General features: G+C 42.7%; 1 protein-coding gene across 5 annotated transcripts in view; it reads left to right on the top strand.

Annotated features, from left to right (window-relative positions):
• LOC139538981 (FERM, ARHGEF and pleckstrin domain-containing protein 1-like) overlaps positions 1–18,739 on the top strand; it is a 167,149-nt gene that overhangs the window by 107,979 nt on the left and 40,431 nt on the right. For all 5 annotated transcript variants that reach the window (XR_011667840.1, XM_071341607.1, XM_071341606.1 and 2 more), the window contains 6 exons: positions 968–1,115; positions 1,420–1,515; positions 1,648–1,811; positions 2,026–2,094; positions 2,616–2,694; positions 2,967–3,177. Coding sequence is in view for 4 of the 5 variants with exons in the window: in XM_071341607.1 (XP_071197708.1) it covers positions 968–1,115; positions 1,420–1,515; positions 1,648–1,811; positions 2,026–2,094; positions 2,616–2,694; positions 2,967–3,177 (767 nt within the window). In the remaining variant the exon portion in view is untranslated. The remainder of the gene's footprint in view (positions 1–967; positions 1,116–1,419; positions 1,516–1,647; positions 1,812–2,025; positions 2,095–2,615; positions 2,695–2,966; positions 3,178–18,739) is intronic.

The raw sequence follows: 18,739 nt of genomic DNA, 5'->3' as shown, positions 1-18,739 counted from the left end.
TACACTGGTGTCACCCCCAGTCCTCCACACTACACTGGTGTCACCCCCAGTCCTCCATACTACACTGGTGTCACCCCCAGTCCTCCATACTACACTGGTGTCACCCCCAGTCCTCCACAGTACACTGGTGTCACCCCCAGTCCTCCATACTACACTGGTGTCACCCCCAGTCCTCCATACTACACTGGTGTCACCCCCAGTCCTCCACAGTACACTGGTGTCACTCCCAGTCCTCCATACTACACTGGTGTCACACACTACCCTGGTGTCACCCCCAGTCCTCCACAGTACCCTGGTGTCACCCCCAGTCCTCCACAGTACCCTGGTGTCACCCCCAGTCCTCCACAGTACACTGGTGTCACAGCAGAGATGGGCGCTCACCAAGCAGCTGACAAGATGAAAGGAGCTCCGTTAGATTTGACTGCCCTCCCTGACTTGTCCTTTTTCTGTATTTTTAGCTGATAACAGTAACCACAGTTTTCCTGGCAGGGAGCCATGCTCAGAGTTACATCTAGAATGAACTTCAGCCCACAGGAAACAGCACAACTTTTTCACAGATAAGAATTTAGGGAAGGGAGTTACTATGCAGCTTCGTTTCTACCCAGACCAGCTGACTGCGGGAACAGATTGACTTGTGGCTTGGTCTCTCACCTCAATTGTAGTATTTGAGTGGAAGATATTATACAAATTTAAAGTAACATTTTTGGTCAAGAGCAGTCATGTTCAGAAGCCCAAAATGGAAGTCAAATGTAACTGTTTGTGGACCCCTGGAATTCTGACGCAACCCACCTCAACTCCACCTTGCCGTGATTGTGAAACTTATGAGAGACTTGTATCAGACTGTGTCCCAAAACCCTATTCCCTATTTAGTGCCAAGGGGCCTGGTCTAAAACAGTACACTAAATAGAGAATAGGGAGCCATTTGGAACGGTATCCTTGACCCAGACTGCTCTCTGTGTGCTTGTAGGGGTCAGACGCCAGCAGAGTCAGACTACCAGCTGCTGGAGGTGGCACGCAGGCTGGAGCTGTATGGGGTTAGACTACACCCTGCCAAGGACCGCGAGGGCAGCAAGCTGAGCCTGGCCGTGGCACACACTGGTGTCCTGGTCTTTCAGGTACTACTTTACAGGTCAACACCGACGAGAGCTGGACGGAGCAAGAGCATTTCTACACCGCTGTTTTTCATTAGAAACCTACAGGATGTTTGATTATATGTTTGATGTGGGTGACATTTTGATGACAGGCTTTTGACATGTGCCAGTTTCTCTGTTCACAGATCTGTTGGGATGAAGAGATAGCCAGTTCTATTAGAGGAATGTGGAGCGGATGTTTGATGGCAGGATTAGATGAACAGGCAGAATTTTATTGCGTGTCACACTCCATGTTAATCCTCTGTGTGTACTTTTTCATCCGCTGCAGGGACACACCAAGATCAATGCCTTCAACTGGTCCAAAGTGCGCAAATTAAGCTTCAAGAGAAAGCGATTTCTCATCAAGCTCAGACCAGACCTGAACGTATGTCATATGGCCATAGCCCTTAGCATGATCCACGATTCATATCCATGTAAATATCACCAATGCCTAAAGCCTTCAACCTTAAGTTTCCATTGATGTGTGTTACATATATATGTGTCCCCTCTGCAACAGAGCTCATACCAGGACAGTCTGGAGTTCCTGATGGGTAGCAGGGACTGCTGTAAAGTCTTCTGGAAGATCTGTGTGGAATACCATGCCTTCTTCCGCCTCTTTGAGGAGCCCAAAGCAAGGCCCAAGCCTGTCCTCTTCACCCGAGGCTCCTCCTTCAGATTCAGGTAGACCAGCTGGCCCCTCGAAGGCACCTGGGGCCACACAATAATAAACCATCTCTGTCTCTCAGGACACAGGAGATAGCAGGTTCGATGAAAAAACAGCCAGTGCCTCAGTTTCAATCTCATTTCCTATCTGTCACCTGGACAGAACTTCTCCAGCTCTACTCTAAGTTTACTGACCTCAATCATCTCCCTTGCTACTTCTCTCTCTCCACAGCGGTCGGACACAGAAGCAGGTGATTGATTATGTGAAGGACTCTGAGTTTAAGAAGATCCCGTTTGAAAGGTAAAGACTTAATGGTGGTGTTTTCTTTTTAGACTTACAGTACCAGTCAAAAGTTTGGACACACCTAATCGTTTTTCTATATTTTTACTAATTTCTACATTGTAGAATAGTAGTGAAGACATCAAAACTATGAAATAACACAATGGAATCATGTAGTAACCAAAAAAGTGTTAAACAAATCTAAATATATTTTAGATTCTTCAAAGTAGCTCCCTTTTGCCTTGATGACAGCTTTGCACACTCTTGGTATTCTCTCAACCAGTTTCATGAGGTAGTCACCTGGAATGTATTTTGTTTAACACTTTTTTGGGTTATGATTCCATATGTGTTATTTCATAGTTTTGATGTCTTCACTATTATTTTACAAACGTTAGAAAATAGTTGTTGTTTTTTTAAATAGAAAAACCCTGCAATAAGTAGGTGTGTCCAAACTTTTGACTGGTACTGTACAAAGAGAGAGAGAGAGACTGTGTGATGGTTGCCAGGTGTATAACATATCCACTTTCTGTCATCCTCTTCAGGAAACACAGTAGGGTCCAGCACAGCAGAAGCCGTCCGTCTCCGCTGTCTTCCCCTCACGCCCCTCAAGTGCCAAGAGAAGTCAGTGGATCCTTCAGTGTTCCCACACACACGGCCCATTAGAGGCTAGCGTGCTGAACGCCACTTTGTGGAACTGTCACTCTCTATTTGATAGCCCACCCAGCATGTCTTCATCTAGAAACACTATGAATATGAAATATACTGCTTAGAATATACAGTTAATAATTGAGTAGACGGAATAACTAATTCATACCACACAATAACTCAATTTCCTTGTTTAACTGTTAAATATAACCTTCAGCCCTCTGTTCTCTGTTCTCCGTCCTCCACAGAGTGTGAGCGGTGCTCCAGGAGACAGAGCGGAGGTGGACTCTCCGCCCCACCGTCACTGGAAGGAGTCTGTGAACGCTGAGGACCCGTCAGCCCTGCGGATCAAAGGCAGCCCTTCCATCCAGAGGAACGTGGGACACGGCGAGGACACGCCAGGCCCCGGAGCAGAACCAGGCCCAGCCAGGCAGCCCCACCCAGACCATCTGAACACAGGTCCAGCCTCCCAGGGCGCTAAGGGCAGCAGCTCCTCCATCCCCTACATCGACTGCAGTGATATAGATAGTGAATACGACGTGGCGAAGGGCCGGGTTACCAGGTCTCACCTTACTGACAGCTATGGGGAGGAGGCCGCGAGCCCCCACCGTGGCAGTATAAACGAGCGGGAACTGGCTCTGGGTAGGATGAGGTACAGAGAGTCCCCTTCCTCCCCTAAACCCCCCCTCAATATGAGCTGTGAGTTAGATGAGTCGGCCAACCTGTCGTTCTTCGGCAGTGGTCCGCCCCGTGGCCCTCTCCATAGCACTATGATGGAGGAGTTGGGGGGTGGTGGAATTGGGGACCAGCGTAGCAGCAGCCCCCTGACGATCCGCCTGTTAGGCTCTAAGAGCACCACATCAAGCCCCGTCACCTTCCACCGGACCAGCTCACTCAGCCACGCTGAGCAAAACGGCCACGGCTCCAGGCTCCCACGCTGGGACGACCAGGGTCACAGGGGGTTTAACACCCAGAGAGGCCATGGGGGGCCCCAAGACCAAGGTCAGGCCCCATCCCACTACGGCAGCTATTCGCCCATCGTGGCCCGCTCGCCACACTTACAAAAGCACCACAACATGCGTAACCGTTCCGACACAGACCCCTTCGTCCTGAGCCGGCAGCAGGCCACCTCCACACCTTCCCACGAGCCCCGGCCTGTCACCTCCCGTATGGCTGCTCTGGAGCGCCGTGTGACGGCCAATGGCTTGTCTGCCCCCGGCCAGCCCAAGCCCAGCCCCTTACAGAAGCTGTACAGCCGGGGTGGCGTAGACCACGTAGGGGCTGTCCAGATGATTGACGGCTCCACCAGCAGTGGCACAGAGTCCAGTGACTCGGAGACCGAGAACACCACGGGCAGCTCCAGCAGCCACCCGCTGACCTATGGTAACCCCATGGCCGAGGGGTTCAACTACCCCTCCCCCATGCCCGGGAACAAGTACTCCTTCGGGAGCCTCCAGCTGGATGAGGAGATGGAGGAGGATGGCTGCCTTAACTTTAGTGACGAGGACGGGGCACAGGTGTTCAGCTGTTAGGCTAGCCCAGAGGATGGAAGTCCAGAGACCTGCTCCATAGGCAGGGTGGCATTGGCTCTGAGAGGAGAGGGGATGCAATTGCTCTGGTGGTTAGCATGGGAGATGGTGATAGCTATGCCAGTCTGTGTGAAGGGACAGATGTTACTCAGAAAGGGTCAATTCGGGGCACTACTAACTCCGCTGTCTCTGTGCTGCCAACATGGCACTAACTATACAGTATAGTCTGCTCAGCCATGAGCCAGCCTAACACTCTGTTCCCCATTGGGTTGCTCTGCCCTTTAACAGAGAGAGAGAGAGAGAGAGAGAGAGAGAGAGAGAGAGAGAGAGAGAGAGAGAGAGAGAGAGAGAGAGAGAGAGAGAGAGAGAGAGAGAGAGAGAGAGAGAGAGAGAGAGAGAGAGAGAGAAAGAGAGAGAGAGAGAGAGAGAGAGAGAGAGAGAGAGAGAGAGAGAGAGAGAGAGAGAGAGAGAGAGAGAGAGAGAGAGAGAGAGATATGAAGGCTCTCTGTCCTCAGGTGGTTAACCTTTCCTGTCTGTTCTGACTGTATTAGTGTCTATTTACACACACCAGGTGGTCCTCAGTTAGAGACATCATCGTTTTCTAGTGCCAAGTCTTTTGAAAGACCACCGTACAGCAGTGTGAATCAATCCAGTGGAAACCCCCTTATGCTCTGTATCTAGCTGAACTTTTGGGATGAAGTCGAGGGAATATTGTTTCTGGAGATGCAGATATACAGTACCAGTCAGAAGTTTGGACAAACCTAATCATTCAATTTTTTTTCAAAATGTTTTATTACTATTTTCTACATTGGAAAATAATAGTGAAAACATCAAAACTATGAAATAACACATGGAATCATGTAGTAACCAAAAAGTGTTAAACAAATCAAAATATATTTTATGAGATTCTTCAAAGCAGCCACCCTTTGCCTTGATGACAGCTTTGCACATTATTGGCATTTTCTCAACCAGCTTTATGAGGTAGTCATCTGGAATGCTTTTCCAACAGTATTGAAGGAGTTCCCACATATGCTGAACACTTGTTGGCTGCTTTTCCTTCACTCTGCGGTCCAATTCATCTCAAACCATCTCAATTGGGTTAAAGTCGGGTGATCTGATGCAGCACTCCATCACTCTCCTTATTGGTCAAATAGTCCTTACACAGTCTGGAGATGTGTTTTTGGGTCATTGTCCTGTTGAAAAACAAATGATAGTCCCACTAAGCACAAACCAGATGAGATGGCGTATCGCTGCAGAATGCTGTGGTAGCCATGTTGGTTAAGTGTGCCTTGAATTCTAAATAAATCACTGACAGTGTCACCAGCAAATCACCCCCACACCATCACACCTCCTCCTCCATCCTTCACAGTGGGAAGCACACACGCGGAGATCATCCGTTCACCTAATCTGCGTCTCACAAAGACACGGTGGTTGGAAGCAAAAATCTCACGTTTGGACTCATCAGACCAAAGGACAGATTTCCACCGGTGTAATGTCCATTGCTCATGTTTCTAGGCTCAAGCGAGTCTTTTCTTATTATTGGTGTCCTTTAGTAGTGGTTTCTTTGCAGCAATTCGACCATGAAGGCCTTATTCATGCAGTCTCCTCTGAACAGTTGATGTTGAGATGTGTCTGTTACTAAACTCTGTGAAGCATTTATTTGGACTGCAATCTGAGGTTCAGTTAACTCTAATGAACTTATCCTCTGAAGCAGAGGTAACTCTGGGTCTTCCTTTCCTGTGGCGGTCCTCATGAGAGACAGTTTGATCATAGCGCTTGATGGTTTTTGCGACTGCACTGAAACTTTCATTCTTGAAATGTTGCGCATTGACTGACGTTCATGTCTTAAAGTAATGATGGACTGTCGTTTCTCTTTGCTTATTTGAGCTGTTCTTGCCATAATATGGACTTGGTATTTTACCAAATAGGGCTATCTTCTGTGTACCACCCCTACCTTGTCACAACACCACTGATTGGCTCATAGGCATTAAGAAGGAAAGAAATTCCACAAATTAACTTTCAACAAAGCACACCTGTTAATTGAAATGCAATCCAGGTGACTACCTCATGAAGTTGGTTGAGAGAATGCCAAGAGTGTGCAAAGCTGTCATCAAGGCAAAGGGTGGCTACTTTGAAGAATCTCAAATATAAAATATATTTTGATTTGTTTAACACTTTTTTGGTTACTACATGATTCCATGTGTTATTTCATAGTTTTGATGTCTTCACTATTATTCTACAATGTAGAAAATAGTAAAATAAAGAAAAACCCTGGAATGAGTAGGTGTGTCCAAACTTTTGACTGGTCCTGTATGTTGTTCTGCGAACGGACTGGACTTGCACACTCAACGTGGAATCTACAATGATGCATTGTGTTGTTTATTGATTGTTTATTGATTGTTGGAGAGTTCCAATGCTCTGTCAAATGCCGTCATGTGTCTTCATCTTCACTGTATAACGTGTCCATTCTGTCAGTGGACGGTATGTTGTTGTTTGGCATGTCGATGGGGACGTTGGTCTACATTTTATACACTACTGTATATGTGTTGCTTTTTGAATCGATATGATCATATTGTAGACTCTTGTGATTGGTTCATGTTAATCAGATCTACTAATAGAAGAGACAGGCTGTTTCCTGTGATTTTCTATGTTGCCTGGCATTGGATATGTGATTCATTGTTTATATTTAGCGAGCTGCTTAGGAGAACACAAGAAGAGTATTGAGTATACATGTTGCTTGTGCTGTACTGTACATACGGTCGGTCTCTAATTAGTGTCCATAGTGAGAGGACTACAGTAGTGAGAGGACTACAGTAGTGAGAGGACTACAGTAGTGAGAAGACTATAGTGGTGAGAGGACTACAGTAGTGAGAAGACTACAGTAGTGAGAAGACTACAGTAGTGAGAAGACTACAGTAGTGAGAGGACTACAGTAGTGAGAGGACTACAGTAGTGAGAAGACTACAGTAGTGAGAAGACTACAGTGGTGAGAGGACTACAGTAGTGAGAAGACTACAGTGGTGATAGGACTACAGTAGTGAGAAGACTACAGTGGTGATAGGACTACATTAGTGAGAGGACTACAGTAGTGAGAGGACTACAGTAGTGAGAGGACTACAGTAGTGAGAGGACTACAGTAGTGAGAAGACTACAGTAGTGAGAAGACTACAGTAGTGAGAAGACTACAGTGGTGAGAGGACTACAGTAGTGAGAAGACTACAGTGGTGATAGGACTACAGTGGTGAGAGGACTACATTAGTGAGAGGACTACAGTAGTGAGAGGACTACAGTAGTGAGAGGACTACAGTAGTGAGAGGACTACAGTAGTGAGAAGACTACAGTAGTGAGAAGACTACAGTAGTGAGAAGACTACAGTGGTGAGAAGACTACAGTGGTGATAGGACTACAGTGGTGAGAGGACTACATTAGTGAGAGGACTACAGTAGTGAAAAGACTACAGTAGTGAGAGGACTACAGTAGTGAGAAGACTACAGTACTGAGAAGACTACAGTAGTGAGAAGACTACAGTAGTGAGAGATGTACAATATGTCATGTGTTAGTTTGTTGGGTGCTGAGAAGGCTTTCTGTTCGTCTACAGCACGTACCAACGTCAACTCCTGATTTGATAGTCAATGTTTACAGTAACATAAAGGTCTTCTGTACGAAGTGATCAACGGATTGAAATTTAACTAACTATTGTTGACTGGTGTTTTTAGGCATCACAGAGCTACGCTCATTTTTTCATAGACATAGCTTGATCTGGGCAACATCAGGTTAATGAAGAAACTTTATCTAAAAGACTGTTGTAGCAAGTTGACATACCAGAACACACCCAGGCCCAGTCAGTACTGTTGGACAGGACCGGTATAATATTTCTCTGATGACCACTGGTGGCATCTCTTCTTGTTCTTGTCTACATCTCATTGTCTATTGTTCAGCGAACTCCAGGGGTCTACATATCTCACTAGTTTGCCCTTTTCTCCCCTTACAGAATTACTCTGCACTTTTGTGTTTATTTTGTTTTCTTGCTGTCCCTGATTGTCTTTGCTTCATTCTCCTCCTTGTCCTTTTGTTTTGCTGTATATTATTTTGATTAAGGATTTATTGACCTTATATCACAATGCTTTTTTATTTTTTATTTTTTTATGTTCTTGTTCAATTGAAACACTGTTCTGTTCTACCAGCATGCAGCGCTTATAGGGTTAAGTCTCACCTTGTCTCTATTTCCCTGCTCTGGACGCATGTTAACCTGTTCCTGTACTGTCCTGATGTTTTACTGTTCTGCCACAGACTGTGTGAAGAGAAAACAAAAGGGTTTAACTGGGTCTCCTTCACTGCAGTGATCCCGTTAACTGTCAACAGAGGTTACAGAGGTCTAGAATATAGGACTGGAGAATTGAGAAATGACTTTGTTCAGGATGACAGGAACTAGGGAACATAAAGGCAGGTTTCAGTATGTGATGCATGTTGTGGGTCTGAAAGATGGTAGCGTCTCATAGCTCCAAGTCTCTCAGCTCATGCATCGATGCTTTTAGCTGTATCCATGTGTATATATATACAGTATATACAGTGCACTCGGAAAGTATTCAGACCCCATCACTTTTTCCACATTTTGTTACGTTACAGCCTTATTCAAAAAATGTATTAAATAATTTTTCTCCCTGATTAATCTAAACACAATACCCCATAATGGCAAAGCAAAAACTTTTTTTATTTTTATGTATTCACATAAGTTGTCAGACCCTTTACGCAATACTTTGTTGAAGAACCTTGGCAGCGATTACAGCATCAAGTCTTCTCAGGTATTTTATTTTGAACCTTTATTTAACTAGGCAAGTCTGTAATCGGCCTCACAAATACAACACAATATACCAAACCCACAATAACGGACCGTATACAAGACAATCAATTACTCACAAACAAACATGGGGGAACAGAGGGTTAAATAATGAACACGTAATTGGGGAATTGAAACCAGGTGTGTAAGACAAAGACAAAACAAATGGAAAATGAAAAGTGGATCGGCGATGGCTAGAAGGCCGGTGACTTCGAATGACGAACGCCGCCCGAACAAGGAGAGGGACCGACTTTGGCGGAAGTCGTGACAAAGTCAGTTAAAACTTCTACTTGGTCACAATCCCGGATCCGGGAGCATCCTCATCAGCAAAAAAGCTGACTAGCATAGCCTAGCATAGCGCCACAAGTAAATACTAGCATATAAATATCATGAAATCACAAGTCCAAGACACCAAATGAAAGATACACATCTTGTGAATCTAGCCATCATTTCCGATTTTTTAAATGTTTTACAGCGAAAACACAATATGTATTTCTATTAGCTAACCACGATAGCAAAAGACTCAACCGCATATTTTCACAATTTTTTTACCGCATAGGTAGCTATCACAAATTCGACCAAATAGAGATAGAATTAGTCACTAACCAAGAAACAACTTCATCAGATGACAGTCTTATAACATGTTATACAATAAATCTATGTTTTGTTCGAAAAATGTGCATATTTCAGGTATAAATCATAGTTTTACATTGCAGCTACAATCACAAATATCACCAAAGCAGCTAGAATAACTACAGAGAGCAACGTGAAATACCTAAATACTCATCATAAAACATTTATGAAAAATACATGGTGTACAGCAAATGAAAGACAAACATCTTGTGAATCCAGCAAATAATTCAGATTTTTTAAGTGTTTTACAGCGAAAACACAATATAGCATTATATTAGCTTACTACAATAGCCAACCACACAACCGCATTCATTCACCGCAAAGGTAGCGATAGTGAAAAAAAACAGCAAAAATATAAATTTATTCACTAACCTTGACAAACTTCATCAGATGACAGTCCTATAACATCATATTACACAATACATATATGTTTTGTTCGAAAATGTGCATATTTAGCGGTACAAATCGTGGTTTTACAATGTGAATACGTAGTCAAAATGCACAAAATTGTCCGGAGAAATCTTGGAGAGTCACCTAATCTAATCAAATAACTCATCATAAACTTTACTAAAAAATACATGTTGTACAGCAAATGAAAGATACACTAGTTCTTAATGCAACCGCTGTGTTAGATTTTTTTAAATAACTTTAGTACGACATACAGCTTACGTTATATCGAGACAGCGCCCAAAATAAGGGCGGAAAATATGACTAAACATTTTCAACAGAAATACGAAATAACATCATAAATGGTTCCTACTTTTGATGAGCTTCCATCAGAATGTTGTACAAGTTGTCCTTTGTCCAGAATAATCGTTGTTTGGTTGTAGAATGTCCTCTTCTCCTGTCGAATTAGCAACCAAAGCTAGCCATGTGGCGCAAACGTGCCCAACTTCACATAACGCAAAGAAAAGAAAATGCCGAAAATCGCAATAAACGTTCAATAAACTGATATAACTCGGTTTAAAATAACTACTTTATGATGTTTTTGTCACATATATCAAATAAAATCAGAGCCGGAGATATCTAACGTGTATACCGAAAGCTTTTCAGAACGCAACCTGGGGTTCCTTCTCGCGCCTTCCAAGACAATGAAAATTCCAGACACGTCATTCCAAAAGCTCTTGTTCGGCCTCAGATCAAGCTAGACACCCCATTCCACCTCTCACTGCCTGTTGACATCTAGTGGAAGGCGTATGCAGTGCATGTAGATCCATAGATTTCAGGCAAATTAATAGGTAGGCCCTGGAACAGAGCCTCGATTTCAGATTTTTCACTTCCTGTATGGAAGTTTGCTGCAAAATGAGTTCTGTTTTACTCACAGATATAATTCAAACGGTTTTAGAAACTAGAGAGTGTTTTCTATCCAATAGTAATAATAATATGCATATTGTACGAGCAAGAATTGAGTACGAGGCAGTTTAATTTGGGCACGATTTTTTACAAAGTGAAAATAGCGCCCCCCTATTGAGAAAAGGTTTTAAGAACAAATTCTTATTTACAATGCCGGCCTAAGAACAGTGGGTTAACTGCCTTGTTCGGGGGCAGAACAACAGATGTTTACCTTGTCAGCTCGGGGATTCAATCGAGCAATCTTTCCGTTACTGGCCTAACGTTCTAACCACTAGGCTACCTGTTGCCCCGAGTATGACGCTACAAGCTTGGCATATTTGTATTAGGGGATTTCTCACATTCTTCTCTGCAGATCCTCTCAAGCTCTGTCAGGTTGGATGGGGAGCGTCGCTGCACAGCTATTTTCAGGTCTCTCCAGAGATGTTTGATTGGGTTCAAGTCCGGTCTCTGGCTGGGCCACTCAAGGACATTCAGAGACTTGTCCCGAAGCCACTACTGCGTTGTCTTGGCTGTGTGCTTAGGGTCGTTGTCCTGTTGGAAGGTGAACCTTCACCCAAGTCTGAGGTCCTGAGCGCTCTGGAGCAGGTTTTCATCAATGATCTCTCAGTACTTTGCTCCGTTCATCTTTCCCTCGATCCTGACTAGTCTCACAGTGCCTACCGCTGAAAAACATCCCCACAGCATGATGCTGCCACCACCTTGGTCTGAGTCCTTTAGGTGCCTTTTGGCAAACTCCAAGCGGACTGTCATGTGCCTTTTACTGAGGAGTGGCTTCCGTCTTGCCACTCTACCATAAAGGCCTGATTAGTGGAGTGCTGCAGATATGGTTGTCCTGGACGTTTTTCTCATCTCCATCTTGGTCTCATATTCCATTTAAGAATGATGGAGGCCACTGTGTTCTTGTGGAACTTCAGTGCTGCAGACATTTTTTGTGCCCTTCCCCAGATCTGTGCCTCAACACAATCCTGTCTCGGAGCTCTACAGACAATTCCTTCGACATCATGGTTTGGTTTTTGCTCTGACATGTACTGTCAACTGTGGGACCTTTATATAGACAGGTGTGTGCATTTCCAAATCATGTCCAATCAATTGAATTTACCACAGGTGGACTCCAATCAAGTTGTAGAAACATCTCAAGGATGATCAATGGAAACAGGATGCACCTGAGCTCAATTTTGAGTCTCATAGCAAAGGGTCTGAATACTTATGTAAATAAGGTTTTCTGGTTTTATTTTGTAGAAATTTGCAAACATTTCTAAAAACCTGTTTTCACTTTGTCATCATGGGATATTGTGTGTAGATTAATGAGATGTTTTATTTATTTAATCAATTTTAGAGTAAGGCTGTAACGAAACAAAGTGTGGAAAAAGGAAGGGGGTCTGAATACTTTCCGAATGCACCGTATACTATTTATTATCTGTTGTGTCATTTTATGATATTGTTTTTTTATTAATTAACTTGGTCCTAAATTAATATAAACTGCAAATAATAACACAATTATTGAGTGTCACTCAATGTTGTTTTTACTCAATGAATTGCGGCCTTCCAGGTAGCGTGGGGGGACAGTATGAGGGTACTTAACTGTTGGTTACTGGATCACTGGAGGAAAAGAGCACCTAGTCAGACATACCAAGCACTGTCTTGTGGCTCTGTGATGTTGGGCTGTTGTACACAACTGATATTTGTGGATTTGTATTGAATGCTAAATAATTGACTAAACCTAATTTTTTTTTAACCTTTATTTAACTTGGCAAGTCAGTTAAGAACAAATTCTTATTTACAATGACGGCCTAGGAATAGTGGGTTAACTGCCTTGTTCAGGGGCAGAACAACAGATTTATACCTTGTCAGTTCGGGGATTCGATTTAGTAAGCTGTCGGTTACTGGCCCAATGCTCTAACCACTAGGCTACCTGCCACTCTTACACTGAGTATACGAAACATTAGGAACACCGTCCTCATATTGAGTTGGACCCACCACCCGGGTGCCCTCAGAATAGACTCAATTCATCGGGACATGGACTCTACAAGGTGTCAAAAGTGTTCCACAGGGATGCTGGTCCATGTTGACTCCAATGTTTCCCGCAGTTGTGTTAAATTGGCTGGATGTCCTTTGGGTGGTGGACCGTTCTTGATACACACGGGAAACTGTTGAGTGTGAAAAACCCAACAGCGTTGCAGTTCTTGACAAAAAACGGTGCACCTGGCATCTACTACCATACCCTGTTCAAAGGCACTTAAATGTTTTGTCTTGCCCATTCACCCTCTGAAAGGCACGCATACACAATCCATGTCTCAATTGTCTCAAGGCTTAAAAAATCCTGTCTCCTCCCCCTTCAACTACACTGATTGAAAAGGATTGAATAAGTGACATCAATAAGGAATCATAGCGTTCAACCTAGATTGACCTGGTCAGAGCAGGTGTCCTTAATGTTTTGTACACTCAGTGTATCGTAATACACTGTGAGCTTGTCTTAAACTCATGTGTCTATAGGCCGGGCTTGTGTGAGCTAGTCTTAACTGCTGGTGTCACCATGTGGGCCGGGCTTGGTTCCATTGCATGTCCAAGAGGCTAACCCATGTCCAAGAGGCTAACCCATGTCCAAGAGGCTAACCCATGTCCAAGAGGCTAACCCATGTCCAAGAGGCTAACCCATGTCCAAGAGGCTAACCCATGTCCAAGAGGCTAACCCATGTCCAAGAGGCTAACCCAGGGCTCAGGCAGGGGTGTTCATGCTTTCTGGATGTTACACTATGTACTGTATGTACCCTCACCTCACTCTCTCACTGCTACCTACTTTAACATTTCACCCGTTCAGACCACACTCACAACAGACAAGACCGGAGCAGGCAGACATCACTCACAGCAGACAAGACCGGAGCAGGCAGACATCACTCACAACAGACAAGACCGGAGCAGGCAGACATCACTCACAGCAGACAAGACAGTGGCAGGCAGACATCACTCACAGCAGACAAGACCGGAGCAGGCAGACATCACTCACAGCAGACAAGACCGGAGCAGGCAGACATCACTCACAGCAGACAAGACAGTAGCAGGCAGACATCACTCACAACAGACAAGACAGTGGCAGGCAGACATCACTCACAGTGATAATGTATTAATAAAGTAATAACAGTGGCAATAATGGAGTAATAACGGTACTAATAATGAAGTAATAACATTAGTAATAAGGGAGTAATAACAGTAGTAATAATGGAGTAATAACAGTAGTAATAATGGAGTAATAACAGTAGTAATAATGGAGTAATAACAGTAGTAATAATGAAGTAATAACATTAGTAATAAGGGAGTAATAACAGTAGTAATAATGGAGTAAAAACAGTAGTAATAATGGAGTAATAACAGTAGTAATAATGAAGTAATAACAGTAGTAATAATGGAGTAATAACAGTAGTAATAATGGAGTAATAACAGTAGTAATAATGAGGTAATAACAGTAGTAATAATGGAGTAATAACAGTAGTAATAATGGAGTAATAACAGTAGTAATAATGGAGTAATAACAGTAGTAATAATGGAGTAATAGCAGTAGTAATAATGGAGTAATAACAGTAGTAATAATGAAGTAATAACAGTAGTAATAACAGTAGTAATAATGGAGTAATAACAGTAGTAATAATGGAGTAATAACAGTAGTAATAATGAAGTAATAACAGTAGTAATAATGGAGTAATAACAGTAGTAATAATGGAGTAATAACAGTAGTAATAATGAAGTAATAACAGTAGTAATAACAGTAGTAATAATGAAGTAATAACAGTAGTAATAACAGTAGTAATAATGGAGTAATAACAGTAGTAATAATGGAGTAATAACAGTAGTAATAACAGTAGTAATGATGGAGTAATAACAGTAGTAATAATGGAGTAATAACAGTAGTAATAATGGAGTAATAACAGTAGTAATAATGGAGTAATAACAGTAGTAATATTGTTTTAATAAAGTAATAATGAAGTAATATCATCAGTAAAATTGTATAAAGACATTATTCTGGGTCACATTAGCACTTTGTGCTTTGTGACACTTACTGTTAGCCAGGTCCCAGAATATGCTAGTTGTCAATTCAAAAACTTTACTTGCTGCTCTTTCACCTTTTCTCTCTCTCACTCTCTCTCTCTCTCTCTCACTCACTCACTCACTCACTCACTCACTCACTCACTCACTCACTCACTCACTCACTCACTTCCATAACACGTTGAATACTACAGTCTCCATCCATAACACGTTGAATACTACAGTCTCCATCCATAACACGTTGAATACCACAGTCTCCATCCATATCACGTTGAATACTACAGTCTCCATCCATAACACGTTGAATACTACAGTCTCCATCCATAACACGTTGAATACTACAGTCTCCATTCATAACACGTTGAATACTACAGTCTCCATCCATAACACGTTGAATACTACTGTCTCCATTCATAACACGTTGAATACTACAGTCTCCATTCATAACACGTTGAATACTACAGTCTCCATCCATAACACGTTGAATACTACAGTCTCCATCCATAACACGTTGAATACTACAGTCTCCATCCATAACACGTTGAATACTACAGTCTCCATCCATAACACGTTGAATACTACAGTCTATTCATAACACGTTGAATACTACAGTCTCCATCCATAACACGTTGAATACTACAGTCCCCATCCATAACACGTTGAATACTACAGTCTCCATCCATAACACGTTGAATACTACAGTCTCCATCCATAACACGTTGAAAACTACAGTCTCCATCCATAACACGTTGAATACTACTGTCTCCATTCATAACACGTTGAATACTACAGTCTCCATCCATAACACGTTGAATACTACAGTCTCCATTCATAACACGTTGAATACTACAGTCTCCATCCATAACACGTTGAATACTACAGTCTCCATCCATAACACGTTGAATACTACAGTCTCCATCCATAACACGTTGAAAACTACAGTCTCCATCCATAACACGTTGAATACTACAGTCTCCATCCATAACACGTTGAATACTACAGTCTCCATCCATAACACGTTGAATACTACAGTCTCCATCCATAACACGTTGAATACTACAGTCTCCATCCATAACACGTTGAATACTACAGTCTCCATCCATAACACGTTGAATAATACAGTCTCCATCCATAACACGTTGAATACTACAGTCTCCATCCATAACATGTTGAATAATACAGTCTCCATCCATAACACGTTGAATACTACAGTCTCCATCCATAACATGTTGAATAATACAGTCTCCATCCATAACACGTTGAATACTACAGTCTCCATCCATAACATGTTGAATAATACAGTCTCCATCCATAACACGTTGAATACTACAGTCTCCATCCATAACACGTTGAATACTACAGTCTCCATCCATAACACGTTGAATACTACAGTCTCCATCCATAACACGTTGAATACTACAGTCTCCATCCATAACACGTTGAATACTACAGTCTCCATCCATAACACGTTGAATACTACAGTCTCCATCCATAACACGTTGAATACTGCAGTCTCCATCCATAACACGTTGAATACTACAGTCTCCATCCATAACACGTTGAATACTACAGTCTATTCATAACACGTTGAATACTACAGTCTCCATCCATAACACGTTGAATACTACAGTCTCCATCCATAACACGTTGAATACTACAGTCTCCATCCATAACACGTTGAATACTACAGTCTCCATCCATAACACGTTGAATACTGCAGTCTCCATCCATAACACGTTGAATACTACAGTCTCCATCCATAACACGTTGAATACTACAGTCTATTCATAACACGTTGAATACTACAGTCTCCATCCATAACACGTTGAATACTATGGTAGCATCTTCAGGTTCTTTTTGACACTCACTGGGCTCTGATACCCATTTGACCATCTTTTCTTTTTCCCCAGAGACTTTTTACACTTTTTAACATTGTATACAGTTATGCACTAGTGACAATAAAGTTTACCTTTATGAAGTGGGAGTCCAGAATCTTCTTTTATAATGACCCCCGACATTGTCTCGTTGTCATTCTAGATGCTAGTCCCCTCCCATCCTCCTGTGATGTTGTAGATGTAGCATAGCTCTGTTATATATCTGTATGTATAGTGTGTTCTATAGACTCATTTGTGTCTCGTGGCTGTGTGTGGTATTCCGTGCTGCTTGTCACGGCTGTCTCCTCCATCCTAGTGTGTAGAACTGTAGGATCAGACGTTCACCAGAGATGTTGCTGGTTAATTCATTGTTTTGTTCATGCCAACGTGGTGCTATCAGAGGACAGGAGACAGTGGTGGGCAAGTATGCAATCAAGTTTCCCTAGTGAACATCCTAGTGAACATCCTCGTGAACATCCTAGTGAACATCCTAGTGAACATCCTAGTGAACATCCTAGTGAACATCCTAGTGAACATGGTGGCAGTGTAGGGGATTTAGGTAAGCGATTCTACTCAGTCATAATACTGTATTCAACCCAACATCTGATCTATCATGCTGAAATCCCAGACATTAGAGCGAGAGGGAAGAGCCTTAGAGCTGTCTGGACATTAGAGAGAGAAGAGCATTAGAACTGTCTCGACATTAGAGAGAGAGCCTTAGAGCTGTCTGGATATTAGAGAGAGAGAGAGCATTAGAGCTGTCTGGACATTAGAGAGAGAAGAGCATTAGAGATGTCTGGATATTAGAGGGAGAGAGAAGAGCATTAGAGATGTCTGGACATTAGAGAGAGAAGAGCATTAGAGCTGTCTGGACCTTAGAGAGAGAGAAGAGCATTAGAGATGTCTGGATATTAGAGAGAGAGAAGAGCATTAGAGCTGTCTGGATATTAGAGAGAGAGAGAAGAGCATTAGAGCTGTCTGGATATTAGAGAGCGAAGAGCATTAGAGCTGTCTGGATATTAGAGAGAGAAGAGCATTAGAGATGTCTGGATATTAGAGAGAGAAAAGCATTAGAGATGTCTGGATATTAGAGAGAGAAGAGCATTAGAGATGTCTGGATATTAGAGAGAGAAGAGCATTAGAGCTGTCTGGATATTAAAGAGAGAAGAGCATTAGAGCTGTCTGGACATCAGAGAGAGAAGAGCATTAGAGCTGTCTGGATATTAGAGAGAGAAGAGCATTAGAGCTGTCTGGACATCAGAGAGAGAAGAGCATTAGAGCTGTCTGGACATTAGAGAGAGAAGAGCATTAGAACTGTCTCGACATTAGAGAGAGAGCCTTAGAGCTGTCTGGATATTAGAGAGAGAGAGAGCATTAGAGCTGTCTGGACATTAGAGAGAGAAGAGCATTAGAGATGTCTGGATATTAGAGGGAGAGAGAAGAGCATTAGAGATGTCTGGACATTAGAGAGAGAAGAGCATTAGAGATGTCTGGATATTAGAGAGAGAGAGAAGAGCATTAGAGATGTCTGGATATTAGAGAGAGAAGAGCATTAGAGCTGTCTGGATATTAGAGAGAGAAGAGCATTAGAGCTGTCTGGATATTAGAGAGAGAAGAGCATTAGAGATGTCTGGATATTAGAGAGAGAAGAGCATTAGAGATGTCTGGATATTAGAGAGAGAGAAGAGCATTAGAGCTGTCTGGATATTAGAGAGAGAAGAGCATTAGAGCTGTCTGGACATCAGAGAGAGAAGAGC

The sequence above is a fragment of the Salvelinus alpinus genome, chromosome 14 (genome assembly GCF_045679555.1).
Source record: "Salvelinus alpinus chromosome 14, SLU_Salpinus.1, whole genome shotgun sequence".
Lineage (NCBI taxonomy): Eukaryota > Metazoa > Chordata > Actinopteri > Salmoniformes > Salmonidae > Salvelinus > Salvelinus alpinus.
Note: the sequence above shows the minus strand (reverse complement) of the source record. Positions and strands in the feature narration are given on the sequence as shown.